Source organism: Chinchilla lanigera, unplaced genomic scaffold (assembly GCF_000276665.1).
Source record: "Chinchilla lanigera isolate Chin_1 unplaced genomic scaffold, ChiLan1.0 scaffold00005, whole genome shotgun sequence".
Taxonomy (NCBI): Eukaryota; Metazoa; Chordata; class Mammalia; order Rodentia; family Chinchillidae; genus Chinchilla; species Chinchilla lanigera.
Window position 1 is genome coordinate 22,613,897 of NW_004955406.1, and position 23,843 is coordinate 22,637,739.

At 41.8% G+C, this 23,843-nt stretch overlaps 1 protein-coding gene across 4 annotated transcripts in view; it reads left to right on the forward strand.

Annotated features, from left to right (window-relative positions):
• Nucleotides 1–23,843, forward strand: part of Rgl1 (ral guanine nucleotide dissociation stimulator-like 1) — a 251,401-nt gene that overhangs the window by 194,760 nt on the left and 32,798 nt on the right. For all 4 annotated transcript variants that reach the window (XM_005375044.2, XM_005375043.2, XM_005375046.2 and 1 more), the window contains 4 exons: nt 11,599–11,783; nt 15,220–15,344; nt 17,869–18,084; nt 21,788–21,891. In XM_005375044.2, the coding sequence (XP_005375101.1) occupies nt 11,599–11,783; nt 15,220–15,344; nt 17,869–18,084; nt 21,788–21,891 (630 nt within the window). The remainder of the gene's footprint in view (nt 1–11,598; nt 11,784–15,219; nt 15,345–17,868; nt 18,085–21,787; nt 21,892–23,843) is intronic.

Below are 23,843 nucleotides of genomic sequence, written 5' to 3' on the forward strand. Positions count from 1 at the left end.
AGGGCTTCAATTTCTCATGAGAGTTTGGACTTTCCCTGGTAAGCCGTGACCAGCCAGCTGTGAAAAGTTCTTACAGAAGGGAAACAATCTAGTTCAGTAGATGATTCTTTTGGAATGGATCGCACTTTGAGCCTTGCTACTCAGTGTGACACAGACGCAAGTGCCAGCATCGGGTAGGAGCTTGTGAGAAATACAGTCTCAAGCTCTACCTCAGGCGCACTGGCAATGGATGAGAGGCTGCAGTTTTACAGGGTGCTCGCGGGACTCCTAAGCACCGGAGAGTTAACAAATCATAGACTTAGGGATGTTTTTAAAAAAATTCACCCATGAAAACTCACTGAAGCAATATTTTTTTCAAATAAAGAACCTTTTATAGGAAATATGCAGTGGATATTTTTGAGCACCTACGGAAGGAAATACTGTAAGAATTGGGTGACCAGCTTGTCCAGGGTGACTCGACCTGTGACCAGATTCAGATTCAGATATAAACGTGTTGTCATCCACGTGTGTTGGAAAGGAGTGAAATCTAGAGCTGCTGCTCAGTAAGCCCCCAGAGTCGGTGAAGAAGAGGATCAGTCAGAAAGATCCACAGAGCTTGATTTTCTGTTTCTCCGGCACTGTTTTGAGATTAAGTAGGTCTTGGGGAAGTAGCAGTTAAGAAAATTGATTGTACCCTGGACGTGAAAAGTCATATTCATTACTTCAGAGTCCCACTGAAATTCATTGTGCACCAGGGACACTAACGTGGGTGACACCCCAGGCTAAGCTGTTCCAAAGGGCTTTAGAGTTTTAAGCCCAATGGAGCTTCAACAAAGAGCTTCACACAGAACTCCCCTGAGGGGTCCATGGTATACAGACAATGGTCTTTTCCCAAAGCCTCACAATGACTTTGTAGAAAGTTCCTGACCCTTTTCCTGAGACCCAGTTGCCTTTTAAAAAAAAAATCATGCCTGATGAGAATATAACACTTTATTTTATAATGGGTTTCTCTGTCCTACAAATTGTGGAATGTTAGCACCCCATTGCACTGGTGACCTCTTTCTTCTTCCATTTCCCTTTCTTCTCTCTTTCTTGCTGTTTTTCTTTCTTCCCATTTCTTTTATTATTTTTTAATCTCACTTCACAATTACCTTTTTGCTCTTTTTCTTCTGAAGTTACCCTTCTGAAAACATCCATACTCAGATAGTGTCACTGCTTTGTCTTTCGGAGAGGAGAGCAGGGAAGGTGCCATCTAGGTGTCTTCCCAGGCCTCTGGTCCTCACGGACCTCTGACATCTCATGTAGCAAGGATCAAAGGCTTCCTGGTGGCTGATAGACGTGTGTGAGGTATGACTGTATGACTTTAGTTCTTCATGGGGTGGCTTTGTCTCCCAGAAGTCATTTGGCAGCTTTTGGAAACATTCTGGGTTTCTTAACTTTGGTGAGGGTTGCCACTGGGTGGGGTCAGGGATGCAGCTCAGTGCACTAGAATGTACAACAGGGACCTGACCATAACTGTGAATAGTGCCTACCTAAGAAACCCTGCCACAAGGTGTTTGGGGGATAGTCCTCAAGCGAAAACTGTGTCTATGTATGTTTATACAGAAAATTATTCATTTGGGCCCTTTCTATACTTAGTGGTGGTTCAGGGCCAGTCACATGGAAGGTGAAAGGTCCAGAATGAGGAACTCAGAGAACTCAGACGGTAGTTCTACTCTATTGCTCTGTCCTTTACCAGCCCTGTGGCCTCAGCTTCATCACTTCGCCTCTCTTCTTCAGATTCTTCACCCAAAAAATGAGTACTTGGAACATATGAGGGCTGATGTCCTTTTAAGTTCAGTGATATATGATACTTTTTTTGTTGAAAAAAATCAATATCAGAATCCAGGTGTGGAAGTAAACACCTCTAATCTCAGCACTCAGGAGGCTCAGGCAGAAGGATCACTGTAAATTCGAGGCCTGCCTGGGCCACGTAGTGAGTTCAAGACCAGCCCAAACTACGTAGTGAGACCCTGTCTCAAAAACCAAAACAAGACAATATCAGGAACTGAAACAGAGATATGGTCCAAATGTTATATGGAAGTTTTGAGAAGTACTCTTGATCGCTTTTCTTTTTCAAAAAAACTGTGTAACTGGCCTTGATAAAATGGGAAGAAAAAAGCAAATAGGCTTTATTTGCTTATTAGTAATCGTGACATCACACTGCTCACTGTGGTCATAAGTAAAGAGCTGAGCTAAAGCATTGCCCCATGGCGTAAGACAAGGTGTGGCAGAATGCCCATTGTTTTCTTTTGCTACGAATGTGTTCTCCTGTGATTTCAGGTGGTCCACAGGTAGCAGGAACCCAGTGACAGTCTAAGAAGTAAACATCCTGCTTAGGGCAGTTGCTTTCAGTTTTGCAGACCTGGGTGGACACAGAAGGGGGACAGGGAATCACTATTTGTTTTAACCATGAATAACAAAAAAATGGCCAAACATGTTTGGTTTTTCAGTTTCTGTAGTAAAGCACAGAGTGACCTTTCCTTTTTATACAGGATCCCATGTCTTTTGTGGATCTAATCAACATATTAGCAGACAAAAGAACTGTAAAGAAGGAAAATGTGGGAGTATAGGTGAAGCATTCAAGATGAAAGATTGGTTTCTAGAATCTCAGGCCACAGCTGGCTAGCATTCTCCATGCATTTAGAAAAATATCTGATTGTGCAGGGTAACTCCCACATGTCGGGTATTTGTAATTCCAGGCCCAAGAATGCCCAGGGCAGGCTTTGTATAGGAGCAGGAACCTCTACAGTAATGGGGCTAAAAAGAACGCCTTCAGTTACGATCCAGCTACCATAGCCTCCAGATGTTGGAGTCTTTGCCACAGTGATTTCTGATTTTAGGGCCAGACTGATGTATATAATAAATGCTGTTATGTTTCTAGGTTTTCTTAAACTGGCTACTGTTTAGGAATCAAGGCTTGGATGGGCATTTATCTGGCATGCATGAGTCCTTGGATTCTCCTCCTAGAGCTGTGCGTACACACACACACACACACACACACACACACTTTAAGAATCAGGAAACTCACTTCCTGCGCTAGGAGGAATGTCTCTGTGTCGGTTCCACCTGTGCCCTCCTCATCCTTCCTGGTGACATTTTTACATGATAAAATGCTGCCTTTGAGAATAATGCAGTTTGAATCAGATAGAGAAAAGATATTTCTTCTAGGGCAAATTTATTAGAGTCATTGAATTCAGAAGTGAAGAGAATATAAAGCAAGGATATTAATCGTATGGAACTTTTACATCATGAATCTTATGTTGTCTGAAATGTATGACACTGTGTGTGTATGTGTGTGTGTGTGTGTGTGTGTGTGTGTGTGTACACAAATACATTCTATTTAAAGAGGTTTGAAGCTCCGCAGGAAATGACACTTTATTTCTTCCCTTAATGACTAATATCATGTTGAAAAAGCTGGTTTCCTTTACTTTAGTTGAATCTCATCACTTCCCTTCTGGAATGCCAAGTTTTGTTTTCTCAAACTCTTTACCATAGCCGTGCTTCAGGTTGTGGAAATTACTCTGTTTAGTGTAGCTTAGTGGCAGAGTGCTTACCTCGCATGCATGAGGCCTTGGGTTTGATCCCCAGCACTGAAAAAGAAAGGACAAACAGAAAAAACTAGGATAATTCTGTTTTTATTTTCATACCTTCGAGTGTCACAAATGTCATTCTTATAACCTTTTCCCCAACGCTGTAAACAGTGACACAGATTTTAGTTACTGGTAAAGGGTGAAGTGAATAGTAGTGATCCAAGACCTTGGACACACATTAGAGAAAAATGAGATGAGTCAAAGTAAGCTGGCTGGGATTCTTAAAGCCTGTGGAATTTTATGGTGGAAAGTGTTAAAAAGTCTTCGCGAGAGTCTGCAATTGATATTCATTCCAGAAAATTCAAATACCCTAAGAAAGCAATTGAATCTAATCAGAGCGATTGTAACAAACGTGGGGAAAAGGAGGAGGGGTAAAGAACACAGCAAAATGTGATTTAAAACTCCAAATTGAAAAGAATTAGAGGTTATAATGTGAAAGAAATATGTCTAATATTAAAAGGAAAGAAACAAGGAAGTAAGATTCCGTATAAAAGAGCCTGACATTGTCTTTACAATGTTCAAACAAGAAAGTAAAAAATAAAAACTGTAGTGTTAACAAGTCATTAAAAATGTGCATTTAAGAAATGTAGGTTGAGACCTCCCGAGCAGAAGTTAATATTTCTAATAATTGAGGGAGAATAAGTCAATACCAATAATCTGTGCTTCAAAAAGAAGAAAAATCAGTCATGTGAGCACTTTTCTCTGTGTTAGAGGAAGTAAACAGACATCACAACCAGACTCTGTCCCTCCATCCACCCTGCAGCCTGGCAGGCAGTGGAAAGGACAGTACCACCCTTGCCACCTCCACTGCCGGCTTACTCCAGGCATGAAGTTAGGTCAGTGGGGGTGGACCTATGGCACGTGTGCCACAGCAGGCTGTTTGTATCACTGAAAACTCTAAAAGGTTCGCCATCACTGAGTTAGGTGCTTTATATTTTCTTTTATGATCACAAACACCCCGAGATATTGCCCTCACATTATAGGTGTATAATTGAAGTTTCACACAAGTTGTATGCTTTGATTAAGATCACCCAGTTGATTAAGTGACAGGTCTGGTGTTTGAACTCAGGTCCAACTAACACCAAAGCCTGAGTGTGCCACGGAAGTCTTTGATTTTAGACCTGCCGTCTCAGCAAATATGGGGATCTCAGATGCTTGTGATGATCTCTTCCTACATTTGCGTATATCAGAGTAATAACCCTCAGAGGTCCATGAAGAATGAGATTATAGTACCGCTGTGGTGACTGAAATTTTAGATTGTTATTCTGTATTCTGAGATCTTTTAATTTGGCATTACTTCCTTTAATCCATGCTGTTTTGCCAGGCTGCTGGTTTATTATGGAACGAATGCCCTGAGTAAGGTCCCTCAAGCAGCTGTGATGAAATGTGGAAGTTAGACTTGCTTCCTGGGGAAGGAGATGGGCTGAAGGATGTGGGGAGAGAAGGAAGGCCAAATTAGTCAGGGCCACCAGCCGCGAGCCTGCTTCCTGTTCTCAGTGCCTGGTGGCAACAGACGCTACCAGTGGAAACTGCCTTCAAATGGTGAAAGCATAGAAGGCCTCCACAATTTATTTTAAATAGAGATCTATTTATAACATGAAACCCCCTTCTTGGACTGTGGGAAATTGATTTTGTCTGTTGTCTGTTTGTTTGCTTTTGTCACAGTGGGGACTGAGCCCAGAGCCTTTGCACTGCGCTGCATCTCCAGCCCTTTTTATTTTTTGACACAGGGTCTCACTAAGTGTCTAAGTTGCCCGGGCCAGATCATCATCAAACTTGTGATTTTCTTGCCTCAGCCTCCTAGAGTGCTAGGATTATGGAAAATGAGTTATCGAGGCTCCTAAAAGATAATTTCAGTGAGGGGCGATGTGTGTTTGTAATGATAGCTGATGAGATGGACTGCTTAATAGGCATAATGCCTGGGATAATTACTATGTTCACTTTTAATAACCCTGCCTATTATTATTACAACTTACAGATGAGGAACATGGGAGGTTAGGAACATACTCGAGTTCATACAGTGAACAAGTGAAAGAGCTTGGATTTAACCCACGCCTTAACCTCTGCAGTATATGGCCTCTGTTTCTTCCCCTCTGATAAAAATGAAAATGTTTTTCTTAGGTGCTCAGTGTGGGAATGAAAGGCAGATGTGTAAGTAACCTTGACTTCGGGTAATTGGTTTCAGGCTCATCTCATCCTGCTGCTGGCCGTCACATTTTCTGAGTATTTCTGTGAGTCTCCTTTTCAGAGTCTTTCTCCCTCCTCCTTGCCTTGCAGCTTTTTCTCCTCTTTAACTGCTCCCTACCTTTGTCTCCTACCCTGGCTTTGTTGGCATTTATTTCTTTGGCCCTATCTCAGTCCCTCTTCCACTTCCTCTCCCAGCAGTCTAATCCTTATTTTTCCACTAATAGCCAAATGTGAGAGAGAAAGTACAAGAAGGCATTGCAAGACGACCTTGACAAGTCGAATAATAATGTTTCCATCCTTTCTGGAAAAAAAAAAGAGAGAATGAAAAAAGGCTCTGTACCTTCCTTTGTTCTTTCTCATCAGGAAAAACATCTAGCTGGAGTCTCAGAGGCAAACTCTCTTTGGCAGCCTTTCCTGAAACAGAGGAGCATCGCACCGTGACTAGAGGAACCAGGTGGAGAATCCAGCTCAGAGGCAGGGTCGAGGTTGACTTAGCCTTCATTGCCTGAGGGACAAGCGCATTAGATCCCACCCTCAGGCTTGGCCAAGGCCATAGCCACAGTGCTTGTAAGGCCCATAGATCTTCAATAACATAGCTCTTCTTCCCTTTTCATTATCTACAGGATGAGATCTAGCTTTGGAGAATGTTCTAAAATAGAAAAAACATTCTGCTGCTTTAAAAATAAAGTTCCATGTCACATCTTCTGCTGATGAATATGTACAATAAATTATTATCTCAAATAGATTTCAGGGGAGAGAAAGGAGCTCTGAATGGACAGAGTTGTTCTTTTGGTCTTGGCTTGGCAAATATATATTGTGGGAGGATGATTTTATACATAGAAAAATTTTATTAAATGTTTTACTCATTCCAGAGTATTTTATCACCTGTGGAATTTTATTATTCTCAAATACAGTTCCCCAAACTCACTGCGTTTGTTAAGTATCTGCGGTTTGTATAACTGCGGCTTTAATGCTCACCTCAGCGCCCTGGCTCTCCTCATGAACCTGCAGGTTCCCAGGGTGCTCTTTTTCTCTACTCTTCCATGTACCTTGGCTCCAAGGCACCTCATACCTTTCGGTGAGCTGTCATGAAGTGTGAGCTTTGATTGGCTAAGAAATCAGTGAGTATTGCACACCTTGCCCTGGGTCCCTCCTCTCTCTTTCCATACTTTAATGTTGTCTTCTTTACATCCCTTCAGTGTCGGCTGTCTCTCACCTCAGGAACTGTGCTTGCACTGTGGAGTCCTCCCTTGGTGCCTCCTACTTATCATTAAGGTCTCAGCGTTGATGTCCTCAAGAAGGCCCTCACTGAAGTCTTGACCAGCTTGGCTCTCTGTGAAGTTAAATGCTTCCAAGGGACCCTGGACACCTCTAGTGTGACCCTCCTTATGTAATAAGATTTTGTGAACATGAACAATGAAGGACATTCTAATTATTAGTTTACTCTGTGAACTAACTCTCCCTAATAGTCTGTTTTCCAGAAGGAAAAGGCTTGGGAGTTCCATATTCAGAATCTGAGGATGTCTTTCTTTCCCTGTTGGCCATTGTGGTAGGTTGGAAATGCCCCACACGCCACAAACCTTGCATGTTGCCAAGAATGTGCAATGTGGACTACTCTGGCTGTCCCTGCTGCTGTCATATTTGCCCACTGCTCCGGCCCACCTGCCTCCCATACCTACTTGGGGTTAACACCCCCCAGGGTCTGAGGAGTTGCTTTGCAGCCATGAAAGATTATGCTGGCTTTTCTCCTTACTGAGGTAGGCTGTGTCACAATCTTAATATTTCTATATGGTTTCAGGAATTATTTCCTCAGTCTTCTCGGTCATTCAACAGTCATGTTTCATAGTTAATATTACAGTTTCATAGCTTTCAGTTGGTCTGTCCCAGGGAGCATGCCTCAGGGTGTGTGTGTGTGTGCCCACTCCTGTGTATTTGTTCACGTGGGTTACCTTTCTCCTGCAGGCCCGGAGCCACACGTGTTATGATGTGGTTTACACTCTGTGTCCTTCTGTGATAACGGGCAAATTCCTGACTTGATTTCCATGAGTACTGATTGGTTTCACTGTGCCATTTTACTTTTTTCAGTCCCTTCCTCTTGTGACTTTTGTAAACTAGTTGTAGTTTTGATAACACTTGTGTCTCTGTCCGGGTATCTAAAAATGTCTTTATTGACATTGTGTCATTTGAAGTCACAACTACTCGGGATCAGAAGCAGCAGGTATTTGTGTGTCTTTTCCAGATAGGAGGCAGTGAAGTTAACTGACTTGTTTGATTCTTCCCTGTGAGAAATCAGGTTTTCCTTCTCCAAGTCTCCCTTCTTGGTCTGTGCATCGAGCCAAGTGACTTTCTAGTCTGACATTCATGCAGTCACACTTTTCCTGTGTGTTTGTGACTTCCCTGTAATGTTCTGTATGTCCTCCTGTTCAGACCTGGTTGGAGTATAAGTTGGGTCTTAGGAGGAGAACCAGGCAGAGCATGACAGAAGGCCATTGTCTATAAATGTGCTTTCTGTGTCACAATGTTGTGATGTTGCTTTCCTTTGTGGAATCTTAAAAGTTTCACATTTGTATCTGCTTCTCATTCCGTCAAGAACAGAAAGTTTCTTCCCAGCATTGGCAAACACAAAGCTACTGTGAACTTTGGGCAAGGGTCCAGGCCTTTCCAGAAAGCCTCCCTCCCTGGCATGCTGAGAAACACTTTGCCGATTAGGAGGGCAGGGGTCTGCCTTGCAGTTTTTCATGCTGCTTGTGTATGTCTTTCCCTTCTTTTGTTTCTTCTTCCTCCTCCTCCTGTGGCCTTCTTTTGTGTGACAAATGCTTTTTCTGGCAAATAGCAGTATGTGAGTTTGTAGTGAACTTTCAATGCCTTCTTTGGCAAAGGCCCTGTCACAGAAAGTAGACTGAGGAGATTACCAGAGCTAGTTGGAGGTGTCAGGCTCAGGAGGCAAGAGTGAGGGCCTACATTCGGGTCTGATCCCAACCAGAGTTTTTCCTCAGCACTCCCTCAGACCTCCGAGGCCTTGGCTCTCCGTGGATGTGAGTTCTACAAAACGTGCCCTGCAGAACAACTCACAGACAAACACAGGTGTAAACGTGGATACACTTTGTATAATTGGAATTGTGAAAACCTGAACATTATTTAAATATCTGCCTACTGGTAGAATAACTGAAATTAATTATGGCATGTCTGTGCCCTGAAACACTATAGTCAAGAGAAACAATATGGGAGATCTAGAGGTAGTGAGCAGAAAGATGTTTATAACATACTGCTCACAGGAGGAAAAAATATGTTGATTTATATATCTGTTATTTTTGTGGTACTGGGGATTGAAACCAGGACCTCTTTATCGAGCTACATCCTCAACCCTTTTATTTTTTTATTTCTTGTCTTGCTACATTGTCCATGCTGGGCTTGAGCTTGCTTTCTTCCTGCTTCAGCCTCCCAGAGTGCTAGGATTGCAGATATGTGCCACCACGCCTGGATTTGTGTACATTCTACGTATAATCAAATATGTGTCTAGAAAGGGTATACTCCCTGCCTTAAAAAGTCTGGAAGGATATACTCCAAACTAATAACAGGTCATGGGCATGGGGACAGGATTAGAATGAGGGTTTACATGTAAACATACTATTTTTGTAATAACGAGTTTTATAACTTCAAAATCAATAACCAAGAATAATTAAGAAGTAAATGATATATTAATATCACTGATTTTTAACCTGTAATTTCGAACTTCAGTGTGAGAATTCTTTTGTTATGAAACCCTGAAGGGTCATTAGGTTGTCTGTCTAATTGTTAAACCAATGATCTTTTTGACTTTTATTGTATGATGTGAATTTTTGCCTACCCATATTTGTGTCTTCATCAGCATCACTGGGAGAGATCTTCTCACTGATATTCTTAGTGAATGCTAGGAATTAAATAAATCAGTTCATCCTTCTTTTGAGAAATGCACATGTGTTCTTCTTGCAGGAGTCAGCCTGCTGTATGCAAATGTTAGGTTCCCCCAAGTTCTGGTCACCCGTGTTCTGTCACCCATTTATGTATCCATCATAGTTCTCGGCTCACTGCTGATCAGAAAGAAGGAAATTATTCACAGGAAATATCATAATGCTTGTAAAATGAAATATTAGGATAGCACTTTCTTTAATTCACAATATTTGGTTTTGGTGAAGAAAGGAGAAATAATGAATACAATGTGAGGGCCTTCAAAATAAGACCATTAATTTAATTTTATTCATGTTTTCAATTACTGTCAGAGTCTAGATTACTTTCTTCAAGCTTTCTGGAAATAGAGAAAGTATTTTTAATAATTTTGTTTAATCTGGATAAAGATTTCCAGTATTGAATTATTTCTATGACTTTTATTTGATGATTTTATGTCATCTACTTTTGATCTAGATAATTGAATATTATGGCTCCAAATGGCTTCTAGTCCATATTAGAGAAAGAATTATGTACACAATAGGAAAGACATTTGCCATGTCAATTCACTCTATGTTTGTATTCACTGTATATTTTGATTCAAAAAGTTAAGTGTTGAATGTATTAGTCATATTTATGCTCTGACTATAGTCCAGCTTTTTGGTGTGAAAGTCTTATATACCTGTGGAAGCATAGGCTGCAGTTTCACATATATGGATAATAATAACTTTTGGTCCAGTTATAGCTTATTAATTAGTGTGTAGTACAATTAAATAATAATGGTAATTTTAAAACTTGCAAAAAAATTTTTGACTGGAAAAATTGCGGTCCGCTAGGTCTATAGCTAAGACACAGTATTGTGTGTCTGTCAATCGTATATACATGGATGAGTGTGCAGCCCCTGTTGTCATCCGTGAAGATGCTCTGGCCATGCAGGCAAACTTTAGGAAGGCAGAATATTTGTTCCTTTCTATGGGACACAACCCATGCGCTTGACTCAGAAGTGGCTGGGAGTCTTTGAGTATGAAACCTAGGATAACAGCACTCAAGCCTTTTTATCCTTATTGTCATTTGTGTATCTCTTCCCTTGAGCGAGGGGCTGCCCTTTACTTGAAGACAGCACCCCCGTGAGTGGGAACCGTCTGGAGGAGCTGTGCACACACTACGACCCTGTCTCCTGGTGCTTTGGAACCTTGTTTTGCTCAAAGTAGACCCTGCATGGAGCCTGGAACCTGTGGAGCCACCAGAGGAAACCGCCTTTGCAATGATTTTGCCTATCAAGTTTTTCTCTAGTAGCCTTCAAAGACCTAACTTCTCTGCCCTATTTCTCCCATGTGAAACATTCTTCTCATGGTAATTTGAGAAACAAAAGGACAGTTTTATGTGGACATTTTTGGTGCTCACAGTGAAGGTGTGGTGAGCTTTGCAAAATTAGATTTGCTCATTTATCTTTTCTAAGCCTGGGTGACCCACTGGTGGTCAGCTGTCTCCTGAAGTGTTACTGAGGTAGATTTTGTCTCTTTGATTTGGGAGAGTCCAGAATTGGAAACCATATAATCCCATTATATATAGATTGTATTGATCTCAGATTGTCTTTTTGTGCCCTGGGTGCATTTTTCCAAAATTCAAATTCCTTTTTTTTTTTTTAACTTTATCAATCTTGACCATCCCTCCTTTTTAGCTACCACTGAAAATAATAAAGCTTGTTTTGAATCACTTTGAATTTATTGCTGTGTCCGGGAACTCGTAGGTGAGTTATGTGTTGACCACTGACCATGTTTTCCCCCGCGTACAGCTGGAATAGGCCCCCATGTGCAGGCCTTGCTTTGAGCCCACAGCCTGTTGGGTGCAGTCATTCTCTACTTCTCTTTTTCAGCGCCATCGCCTCAATCCTGAGGGCCTGGCTTGACCAGTGCGCAGAAGACTTCCGAGAGCCGCCTCACTTTCCTTGCTTACAGAAGCTGCTGGGTTATCTCAAAAGGGTGATGCCAGGCTCTGACCCAGAAAGAAGAGCACAAAATCTTCTTGAGCAGTTTCAGAAGCAAGAAGTGGAAACTGACAGTGAGTACTTTCTGGTCTCGAGTAAAAAGCTGGATTCTCATTCAGCATCACAGAGGTTGCTCTTTACAGGCTGAACAAGGAACCCTGGTGGCCTCAGGACAAGCTGCTAGAAAACCGGTGTGGGCATAAAATTTTTGAGGCGCTAATTTCATGTTTTATTTTATTTTGAGACAGGGTCTTGCTATGTAGTTCAGGTTAGCTTTGAACTCACTATGTAGCCCAGGCTGGCCTTGAACTCACAGTCCTCCTGCCTCAGCCTCCTGAATGCTGGGCTTACAGGCGGGCACCATCATGCCAAAGGAAGTGCTAATTTCAGAGCCTTAAAGTTTTAGAACAAAAAAGGGGGGATTTTTAAGACTACCTACTCTGGCTTCTTCATTTTATAGATGAAATTGAAACTGGCTCAGAGAAGTTATTTCCTAGGATTTCTTTTGTTACCAAGAAGAGGTTTTCCTTTCTAAGTCCCTTGTCAGGATGTGCCATGGTGAACCTGAACTTGTTTTTTGTTTTTTTTTTGTTTTTCTCCGGTACCGGGAACCGAACTTACGACCTTGCGCTTGCCAGGCAGGCGCTTTGCCACTGAGCTAAATCCCCAGCCCCTGAACTTGCTTTTTATGATCTGCCTAATAGGTCGTCCTTCAATTAAATATAAACCCATCGTAAACAACCAGCCCTATCTAGCAGGCAAGAAATTAAAAGCACAATTTATGCATGTATGGAAATTTAACAATGGATCCCATTGATCTGTAGAATTAATATGTGTTAATAATTATAATAAGTGGCTCATCTTGAAAAAATTACCCTCCCCCATCCTTAACAAAAGCATGAAAGGTGTTTCTCCTTCACGGTAGAAACCACCGTTATATGTTCCCTGACACCACAGATTACCGTCATTGAGCGTTTCTAATGGCCTCATTGAAGGAAGTTTGTGAGGCTGTTTTTTCCTATTGGAAGAACTGACCTCCTATTTTCAAGGACAAAGGAAAGGCTCGCACTGTAGGTCATGGGGTGCTTGGAACTATCAGGCTTTGTCAAAATTAAGAAAGAGGTTTGGTCAGGCTTAAAGCGTGATGTTTGATCCCTTCAGTGGGGTGCTGGGCGATGGTTGCCATGGGGGCTGACCCACTTGGAGCCTCCAGCTGGCATTTCCCTGAAGCCATGCCTGGTTTCCTCAGTGAGAGAAAGGAAACAAGTCCTCCACGCAGATAAGGGAAGCTGCCTTAGCTCCAAAGAAAATACAGTAACCTTTAATTCACACACTACCTGTTGAATTTTTTCTGCATGTGGGACCAGATAGGGGAGGAAGGGCGATTGCATCATTAGAAGCTGCCTGCCACAGGCTTTGTATCCCTGATGACTTCATCTGCCTGGAATGCTGGATACCAGGGGCACTCCTCCAGCTGCGGACCTCAGTCCCCTCAGGGCCTCCCCCTGGCTTTGTGCTCCAGTGGAAAATGCTGCTGGAGCCCAGCTCTACCCACTGGGACTGCCCCTGGCTCCATGCCTAATTGGGGAACTGGTGGGACCAGTCACTTCTTGTCACCAACCCAGGGCCTAGAAGGCAGAGTCCCTTTGGCAGGCTGAGGCAGGGGAGATGGAGACTGCCTGACCTCACGAAAACGTTCAGGCAATGCCCAAGAATGAATCTTTTTCTAAGTTTGGAAAATTTTAATCAAAAAAGCTCTAAACTCTGCTTGTTAAGTACAGGAGTCATCATTGAAAAGGAGTGTGAGGAGTTTGGTTCTGATGTGCTTATTTTACCCAATCTCACTTGGACAAAAACAAGCTTTTTATATGTTTCAAAGGAAAACGATGCGTTAAGCTTTTACTTATCTCTGGAAGACAGTCAAAAGCAGGAACGGGGAAAGCGTGTACTGAGCCCCAGAGAGAAACGACCATGCCATCTTCATGCGTCCCAGCATTCTAGCTGCATACTGTCCTACTGCAGGTGTTCGCTGAGTGAACAAGAAGACTAAACCTCAGCTCATACACCTCTTGGCTAACATGGGCCAGCCTCTGCACTGCTCCAAGTATATTAGGATATACTTATATAGTAGCTGTCAAGAAGGATGAGAGACACTTTTTGAACCTTTGCTTGGGACCCCACGTTTCTTATTTCCCCACTGAATGAGCGAGTTACCGGAGTTATACGGAGGAACAGTGATGAAATCAGAGTGCTTAACATCCTCTGTATCATGGGGTTTTGCCTTCTTCTGTGAGCTGGTGCTTGCTTTATATCTCAGACTCAGGGGACTCTATATTTTCCAGTTATAAGGCACCCCCATTCACATCAAGACCTTCAATTCTGGGATCAGAGGGCAGTCCTGACGTCACATTCCTACCAGCAGAAAGGGCTGGCACCATGTGCTATCCCAACAGAGAGGGTGTACAGGCCATTCTCAGAACCCCTGTTCCCTAGGCAACTTAGAAAAAACCACTCTAGTGTGATCCAAGATGTCTAAAAATGCCTTCCATTCTACAAAGAAAGAGAGAAAAGGCTGAAAACATTCTGGGGCAGTAGTGATACACTGATTTAAATTTCTGCCAGGATATAACTGAGTACAACTAGATTTTCCCTGGGAACAGCTTTGGCAGGAAGGAGCATGAGGAGTTGAAGGGGCATGAGGCTGGGAAATGACCCAGGAATTGGGGAACATTTGCAGGGGAGGGAGGCTGGGGATGCCAGTCTAACTTCATCCACTTCCCATCTTTCTAAACTGAGACTGGAGGGCCTGTTCCAGGTGCTAGGCTCTTCTATTTTTTATTTGAAGTTCTGGGTAGTAATTTGCTCTCACTTTTTTGGGCTTTGCATTATGTAATTTGCTTATAGATGCATTTATCTATAATAAGGCTCAGGTGAATCAAGTTTAAATCTATTCTGCTACTTCATGTGTACTTAGCCTCCGGTGAAAGCTAAAAGCAACTCTGAATATTTTGAGAATGCTAAGTGTTTCTGAGAATTCTGAGGACTTCATCAGCATTTTTAAGACTTAAATTACCCATCCCACCCGCTCAAGGCCTGGCCTGCCTACATGCCCAGTCCTCCAGGCCTCTGACTCTAGGTGATCCAGCAGCTAAAAGTTGCTCATTGGCCAATAGGAATTACCAGAGTCAGTGCTGGAGTATGAGGGTACCTGATAGGAGTGTTACTCCTAAATGTGGGTCCAGCTTGGTTTCTCTAAACTTTATGAAACCTGGCCTAGAAATAGTTTGTTGAGTGACAGCACGAGGCCTAGGAAATTGATAAACAATTTGAGAACAAGCAGAGGTTGGGCCTCCATTTCACTCAGATTCACTGTGCTTTCTCCCTCTCCTTTGCATTTCCTGCAGTGTTAGCCCTCTTGCTTCGACCTGGAAGGAGTCCAGTTTGACTCTGTAAGCAAAGTCGTATCTGGTGGCACCCAGTTACTGATTTCTTTTCTTCATATGTGAACAGATGGGCTTCCCAGCGCCATCTCCTTCAGCCTGGAGGAGGAGGAGGAGACGGAGGGTGCAGGGCCGGCGGAATTCACCTGCTTCTCAGAAGATCTTGTGGCAGAACAGCTCACGTACATGGATGCAGTAGGTTTTATTTTGCACTTTTTATTTTTCACCAGTGCATGTTTGCGTTACATAATGATTCCATTCCACGCGGGAAATTGGCCATGTGTATACCGTATCTCAATTCTTTTTTAAAATCGCCTTTCCTTTCCCTCTCCCTCTTGATGCACGTCTCATCTGAAAAGGATCTTTGTCATTACTTCCTCTTATCTGTCTTTCATTTTGCTCTTTATTTATATTTAAGCTCATGCATCTGATTTATTTCATTTAACATTATGGCCTCAGGTTGCATCCATTTTCCTACAGCTGCCTCAAGTTTATCCTTTTTGGCAGTCGTGCTCCATGGTGTACAAGCATCATATTTTCTTTGCCCATTCCTCTGTTGATGGACATCTAGGCTGCTTTCAAGATTTAGCTATTATGATTTGTGCTGCTATAAACATTGGTATGCATGTGTCACTGTAGTATGATGTCTTTGACTCTTCTGGGAAGAGGAATAGCTAGCCCAAATCTAGTTTTAGTTTTTTGAGGAATCTCCATATTTTTGTTCATAGCTAGTTTGTTTGTTTGGTTTATTTTGAGATAGGGTTTCACTATGTAGTCCAGATTGGTCCTGAACTCACCCGGTAGTGCCAGCTGTCCTGGAACTTGCCATCTTCCTGTGTCAGTCTCTTAAGTGCTGGGATTACAGGAGTGTGCCACCATGCCTGGAAGCAGTACGTCTCCTATTTTAGATGTGTTTCTGCTTAAAACATGGGGCAGTGACAGTACTCCTGGCCCGGAAAGGGCAGTGGGGCTAATGTGATTGAAGTCTTTTTGAATCTTTGAGAGAGGCTATGCCTGTAAGTGCAGTGCTAAAATGTCACTCGAATCAATCTTCTGAATAATTCAGGCCTAAGCTCTTCTTGCAACTCTGGGTGAAAACGCATTTTGCTTGGCGCTCGAGTCACAGAGGGAAATAAGAATTCTAATCCTAGTGAAACAAAATCTACCCTGTTCCGTGGGTATTTTTCTCCCTTTAGAGTCATAAATATTTCAGGAGCTGAACTGTTTATTTGGAGGATTGTAAAGGGGTCAGAGTAAAAGTTAAGATAAAATAAATTCATTGAATCTACATGTGACTGTGCCTGGCAGCTCATTTCCATGTGTGCTTCCTGCACTTTTGAAGTTTGAATATTGTTGTTAGCTCTACATGTTTGATTATATCAGTCACATTTCATAGTTCAATATTACCTGGTAAATATTGTTAAAGGGGACTATTCAGAATTATCACAGTGGTTTTAGCTCTTCTGTGCTTACTTTTTCTTTTCTTTTGTGTGGTACTGGAGATTAAACCTGAGAGTCCCAAGTTACGTCTCCAGCCCTTTTAAAAATCCTTATTGTTGGGAGAGAGGGTTCTCTAAGTTGCCTAGGCTAGCCTTGAACTTGCAATTCCCCGCCCTTGCCTTCTCAGCAGTTGACATTACAGGCATGGGTCACTGTGCCCAGCTGCATTAACTTACTTTTGAGAAAACAGTATTGAAAGTGGCAAAGAGAGGGGCTGGGGATTTAGCTCACCGGCAAACCGCCTGCCTGGCAAGCGCAAGGTCGTGAGTTCGGTTCCTGGTACTGGAGAAAAAAAAAAAAAGAAGGTTAACTTTGGGGCTGGGGATTTAGCTCAGTGGCAAAAGCGCCTGCCTAGCAAGCGCAAGGTCATGAGTTCGGTTCCCGGTACCGGAGAAAAACCAAAAAAAAAAAAAAAAGAAAGTGGTAAAGAGTTTCCATCTAATGAACATGCAAATAAGTCTTAGAAGCAAACCAGTAGTTTATGTAAGTAAGCTCTAGTGTTTTTCTCTCTGTATCCCATCTTAAATTGTTGTAGAAATGAAAATCTAATTTGGTAAACCTATTTTATAGTTGTTGTTTGCACAATTGATAGTACATATAAGAAAAAGACAGAAAATTTTATTATAATTTTGAAGGAAAGTTCTGGGAACCAGATTTCAAATCCCTCTTTCTTCTTTTTACTGTGTGTTGTTGCATACTTTTTCCTTTTGCATGCTACTTTCTTTATTTTAAGGAATGTGAAATAGGGACATTGATGGGTCTAGCATGTGACGTACTTTCATGGGTCAGTTTTCGGGTGGTCAGCGACATTCATTTGCCTGCTGGAGAGTTCATGATCGAAAGTACACAGGACATCCCCCAGGGTATGATTTTGAGGTTAAAATAACCTTAAGTGCTTTTTTGATCAGGGGTACATCTCATTTGATTTTCCTTGCCAGACAGGTAAGTCAAAATGTTTTGGGTCATTTAAATTTTCTTTTGGTCATTGTGTTCTATTTGCTTAGTTGAGTAGACTTAAAAAGATCACCTAGGCTCTTCTGACCCATGAATATATTAATTATTTACCTTTGTCTGATGAAATGAATACCACATGGCAAATTAAGTGGAAAAGGATTATTCTTGTATTTATAAAATACGGATTTATAGATGACCCAGATGATGTGCTTTGCCATATGAAATGTGTGTGTTGTCATTAATGTCAGTTCCTCTTTTGTTCCAGCAACTATTTAAGAAGGTGGTGCCTCACCACTGCTTGGGCTGCATTTGGTCTCAAAGGGATAAGAAGGAAAACAAACATCTGGCTCCTACAATCCGTGCTACCATCTCTCAGTTCAACACCCTCACCAAATGTGTTGTCAGCACCATCCTGGGTAGCAAAGAACTCAAGACCCAGCAGAGAGCCAAAATCATTGAGAAGTGGATTAACATTGCTCATGTAATAGTCTTTTTAAAATATATATTTTGCATTTAGTAGATATTGGAGACCATGCCATCACTCTATTTAAGTGGGCTAGCTGTTTAGTTGAAAGGCAGTCAGAAGACCATATGTGCAAGCCTGTTGGGTACTGTTGTTGTTGTTCTAATGTAAGAAAACAAGTTGTCTTCTTACCTTGGGAGCTTATTTTTCTTCTTTAAAAGAAAAACAAAACTAGTCTCCTGTTCACTTCTTTCCACCCATGTCCTGAGCACTGTTGCTTCTCCAGGGAGAGACATTTCATCTGCTTTTTCCTTTCTGTTCACCACTGACTGAATGTCTTCCTCATGTTCAGTAAATATAAATCCCTGGTCTGTGTGTCCAGCAAGCTGATCTTCATTCCAGAGTGACTGTCCATGCACCTTGGTACACCTGAGAATTGCGCATTCTATCGGTTTGCACAGATGGTACCTCCTCACAATCCTAAATCTTTTTTCTAATGCATTGAGATACTTCACAGATCTCACACTAATCTGGGGCCCAGCTGCAGACCTCAAATCAGGGGGGAGTAGTCCATCCCTAGACTAGGGTTGCATTCTGCTGAGTGTCAAAGTCTAATATCTTGGATTAATTGCTTACATGCCAAATAACCCTCATTTATCAGCATCATGTCATGACTGAGAAATTGACAATATTCAGTAATTGATCATATATTTTTACATAAATGAATATGCATAAACTATAATATTATCTACTTTAGAGACGTAACAATATAGAACACAGTTGACTTGGGACCACAGGGACCAACACTTAATGGAATTACCTCAGCCTGGGCAGTAGAGGAGTTTTATATTAGGGCTATGTAAGTGGAGGAGAGAGAAATCATTTCCTACTAGGGTGGTCTAGAAAGGATGAGGTGGTATTTGAGTTTGGCTCTGAATAATAGGACTTTTTTTTTTTTTTTTGTCTTTTTGAGACAGGGTCTCGCTATGCAGTTCAGGCTGGCCCTGAGCTCACTTTGTAGCCCAGGCTGGTCTCAAAATCACAATGATCCTCCTGCCTCAGCCTCCCAAGTGCTGGGATTACAGCTGTGCACCACCACACCTGGCATAATAGGACTTTTGGGACTTGAAGATTAAATTTTTATAATTTTTAAATTTTGATAATCTTTTTTCTAGATAAGAGATTACATCAGCAAAAAAATCTTAAAAAGTAATTATTATGTAAATATCCTATTAGGTCATGTTCTGAACTATAAGGGTCAACTCTCAACTAAAACACATTTTGGTTTATATCCCTTGAGATGTATTTTTTATTAAGCCCCTCTATGGGGTCGCTTCTATTGTTTTTGATTAAAGAACAAGAACATAATTATCCCAAAGCATTTGCCTCATTTTGAGTATTTACGTGGCCTATTATTACTTTTCTGTATATTAAAAAGGTGAAAAAGCAAGAATATAAATTGCATAAACAACTTACATTTCTGCAACTCTAAATTGGGCTTATTTCCCAATAAGTAACTATGAAGAAATTCTAATGGAGTGTGATAGTAGAATGGAATTTCTCTTTCTTTTTCAAGAAATAAGAAAATATTTTTTGCTATAAATGCCACAGCATTTACAGTGCTCTATGTGTCTTGAAAGCATATGTCTTATTTACCCCCAATTCATTCAACTACATCTGTGTGTATGACACAGTGTGGCCCAAACAATGACTTGATCCAAGTTAAATGTAAATTGTGCTTTTAGATAATATTGAGAAATACACAATTTGAACCATTGGAAGTATATTCCAATTCTCATAGTGTATGCAACAAAGCCATGAGTCCTCCCCCTTGGTGATAATAGTTTTCTAATGTTAAGTGTGTTTCTAGTATTAAGAATGTTGTGTCTTGAAATTGTGCAGGGTAACTTAATAAAATAATGAACTCACAAGTGTTCCTGCCAAGATTTATTTTACTGTTCTTGCATTTGTCACGGTCAGTTTCTATTGAAAAGATGTTTGAAAAATGATAATAATTTTACATGGAGAAAATATTTCTGACCTAATATGGGTATATTTTCTTGGACTGGCCTTACTGCTGCATTTTTACTTTTACATCATGTCTTCTGGAAGCTACCTCCTTTTCTAGAAATGAGACCAGATGCCTTTTATACTCCTTTAAACCCTTAATTTAAATCTCTTTCTGAATAATATGTTCCATATGTTTATTACAATTTGCATGATATATCTGTGCCGGAGTCCTTTAATTATAGCAAGTTTCCAGATTTTTAGAACATAACTTTGGGTTCTGAACCTTTGTTGAACCATACTCTCATAAGCTGAGCTCTCTCTCTCTTTTGCTCTCTCCCTGCGTCTCTCCCTCCCTCCCTCCTGCCCTCTCTCCTTTCCTCTGTCTTCCTCCCCCTCTTATTATTCCTCCTTTCCCCTCTCTTTTTCTTTCTCTCTTTCCCCCTCCTCCAGCTCCTCTGCCTCTCTCCTCTCCCTCTCTCCTTCCTAATGCGGAGAACGTTGGGCATTTAAAAAAGATGCGCATGGCTTTTATAAAATACATTGGCATTTACTCTAAAGAAAACATTTGAAGGATTGTTTGGCATAGTTTTTGGTAGCCAGATTTTGGCATGCTAAATTAGAGAATACTGTTTTTCCTTCATAGTCGGGATGAGCATTACTTCATGAAATGATCCTTGAAGTGATTTGCATTTATGCCCAGCCACTCTGGGACATGTTGCTCCAGATGTTCTGCGCTAAGCCAAGTGTGTACTCACACAATGTGCTTAATAGTAAACTGTGGGTGTGTTGCATTGCCACGTGCCTGTGTGGGAAGCATCTCCTTTGCCACAGGCATAATCTACTTGCTTTTGTAGCCCCGTGCCAGCCAAGAATAGGGCCCTCTCTCTCCCGACTCTGATGCTGTCCTTGCTATTCATTCGGCAGGACTTTACTCCAAGGTCACTGACGGCTGATGCTGTAGCCTTGACTTCTTATGGTAGCTTAAGTGTAAGCAGGGAGCCTCTCTCCTTACCCAAAATGTTTCCTGTTCTCTTTCCATTTTGTTTGTAAGCACTGCCAAAATGAATCTTGCTTTAAAAGCCCAAGCTATTTTGGAAGCATTGAAGTACCAAGGTGTTTCTGAATGTTTATGAGTGCGGTACAAGCCAATTTGAAACCAAATAAATGTGTATAAAAATATTCCCCCTTGGCTAAGAGCATAAAAGCCAAAGTTCAACTTGTGGTGAATTTTTATTGCCAAGTTATATACACCTCTCAGGACAAGGGTTGGTCATGAGACGTTTGATACCATCAGAACTCTCAGCGGCTGCTGCCCAGTTCCGTTGTGGGTCTGAGGATACAGTGATCTTTCATGTGTATTTTTAGGGCCTGTGTGTGCTTTCCACAGAAGAAAGCTGCCTTCCCCAGCCTCGCTCTGTACACTCACCTCCATTCATGCTCTTACTGGGAAAGCTGGAAACTATAAAACTGTAACAACAGCGCAAAAATATCTTAAAGGGAGAAAAACAAACACACAGTGCCAAAATCTATAAAGTGTTTGGGTGAGTGGGGTGGGAGGAAGGGGCCACTTTTTGATGTCCAGTATTTATTCAGCTGCCTATTTAATGGTAGGAATTCATAGCAGCTGTGATACCTCTAAAACAGGAAACGACCAACTCACTGTACTATTGATATTTAAATGCCTTTTATGTCCTAATCACTCCCCATACAGGAATGTAGAATCCTGAAGAACTTTTCCTCCTTGAGGGCCATCGTTTCAGCTCTGCAGTCTAATTCCATCTATCGCTTGAAAAAGACTTGGGCTGCCGTCCCAAAGTAAGTTTGCAAGTGTCTGCTCTGCTTTACTTTGTCCTGGGCGATTCATTGCCGCATCAGTGCTGTAGATCCTTACCTTATTTCATAGGATGAGAGGAGCATATTCCAAGTCCTCTCAGTGTGCCAGGTGATGCGCATCTTACACAGGATCAAGGAGTTTCGAGCACGGCTGCTGCAGAAGTCAACCCCATCCTCCAAGTGTCAAGCCAGGATTATTGGTGTTTTGGGATGATTTGAAGGATGTGCTTATTACCTACAGGTTGAGAGATAAGCCTGTGAGGAGATGAAGTGACAGCAGTATGCCATGACTTCTGGTTGTTTTTCAGCCTCATTCCAAAGCCCGAGGCTCTTCCAGAACATGAGGCATCATGGGGGCAGCTGGGGCATTAGTACTTGCTGTTACAATCCTTTCATGTTTCAGCATATTAAAAGCTAGTTTATATAGCATATTAAAAACTATATAACCTTACATTAAAAGTTTCTTAATGAGGTTAAAAACCCCTGAATGTTTCTTCCGTTCTAGGCAACTGATAAAAAAATTGTTCACTGGCCACTTCTGGGCTATTTCTTTTCATGTTTCTTGGTGCAGCCTTTAGAACTGTGGACAATTTAATGTCCTTATGATTTCACTATTGCTATCTTCCACTCCACTTCTAGAACTTTCTTTGTAGACCAGAGGCCTTTGTGCACGCAGGAAGGGGAGGTAGGAACGGGTTTAGTACCACTCAGAACAGATTTAGAGCTTAGGGCTTACGTCATGGATACCAGCTAGGCCAGCTACCTCCAAGTCTTCCCGGGCTTGAACTAGTTAGGTTGTTCTGTATCAGAAGACAATGTATAAAGTCTGTGTGCAGCGTAGTCAATGTCTGTCAAGAGAGTAGCCAACTCGCTCCCCAGCCATGGCTGCAGGGTGGAAATAGTGAGTTTGTCCTTAGAATTCATTTGGCACGGAGTAAGGCCCAGGGGATGGGCACTTGCGAGAGAGCCACATTGGCAAATTACAGTTTCACAGATGTAGGCCAGAAAATGAGTGCCAGAGTATTCTACCTTGCCAGTGCATACAAGGGACAGTCTGCTTGAGAGAAGTCACATTATTACCGGATAGTTCTTTGATTATCTGCTAAAAAGAAAAAAAGTGGATGACCTGAATGCTTCATGTTACAGAAGCCAGAGCCACTTGGATTCCAAAGCTCAAACTTTGTTTACGACACCATTATCTATCAGGACAAATGTGAGATAGGCTTTTCAAAGTTCAATGTAATTTTCTTGAGTTTTTTCTCCTCTACATTATTTTCAACCATGAAGGTGACTCTGTGTGAAAGAGATTAGCTGATGGTTTTCCTCTGTATGCCTATCGTATGCAAGATATGGTTGTATAAGATCAGGTGATAATGTCCCTGGTGAAATACAGTGCAATCAGAAGCACACAGAGTTTGCTTTGTACCATTACGTTGCTGCTCCATCCCATTCCTTCCCACTCCCCACCCAACAGTGGCATCCGAAACACAAAGATCATCAATGGTACAATTTCAACCTTCTCTGGCTGCAGCAGCAAGCAATCTTATCTCGTCTTTTTGGTGGTTGACTACTAGTTGATGTCTTCTTTGGACAGTCGCTTAGGCAGCCTAAGATTTCTTTTCCTTTACAGCAAGTTTGAGGCTAAAACACAAACAAAGATAACAGGGAGATAGATCTTGTGCACATGGGAAGAGGACCAAGAGAAGGAGGAAGGGGAGGAGAAGGGGGTGTAAAAAGACTTCAGATGTGTTGTGTACGTGTACTAACTCTCCACGTTGACTGTAATCATTGTGTACTGCAGACATGTACATACTGAAGCAAAGTTTTTAAAAAGTGAAGATAATAGTGAGCTTATATTTTAGTCTCTGTGCTTGCCATACGAGAAGAATCTTCCAGTGGACTTTTTAAATTCGTTTTCAGAAACTTTTGTTCAG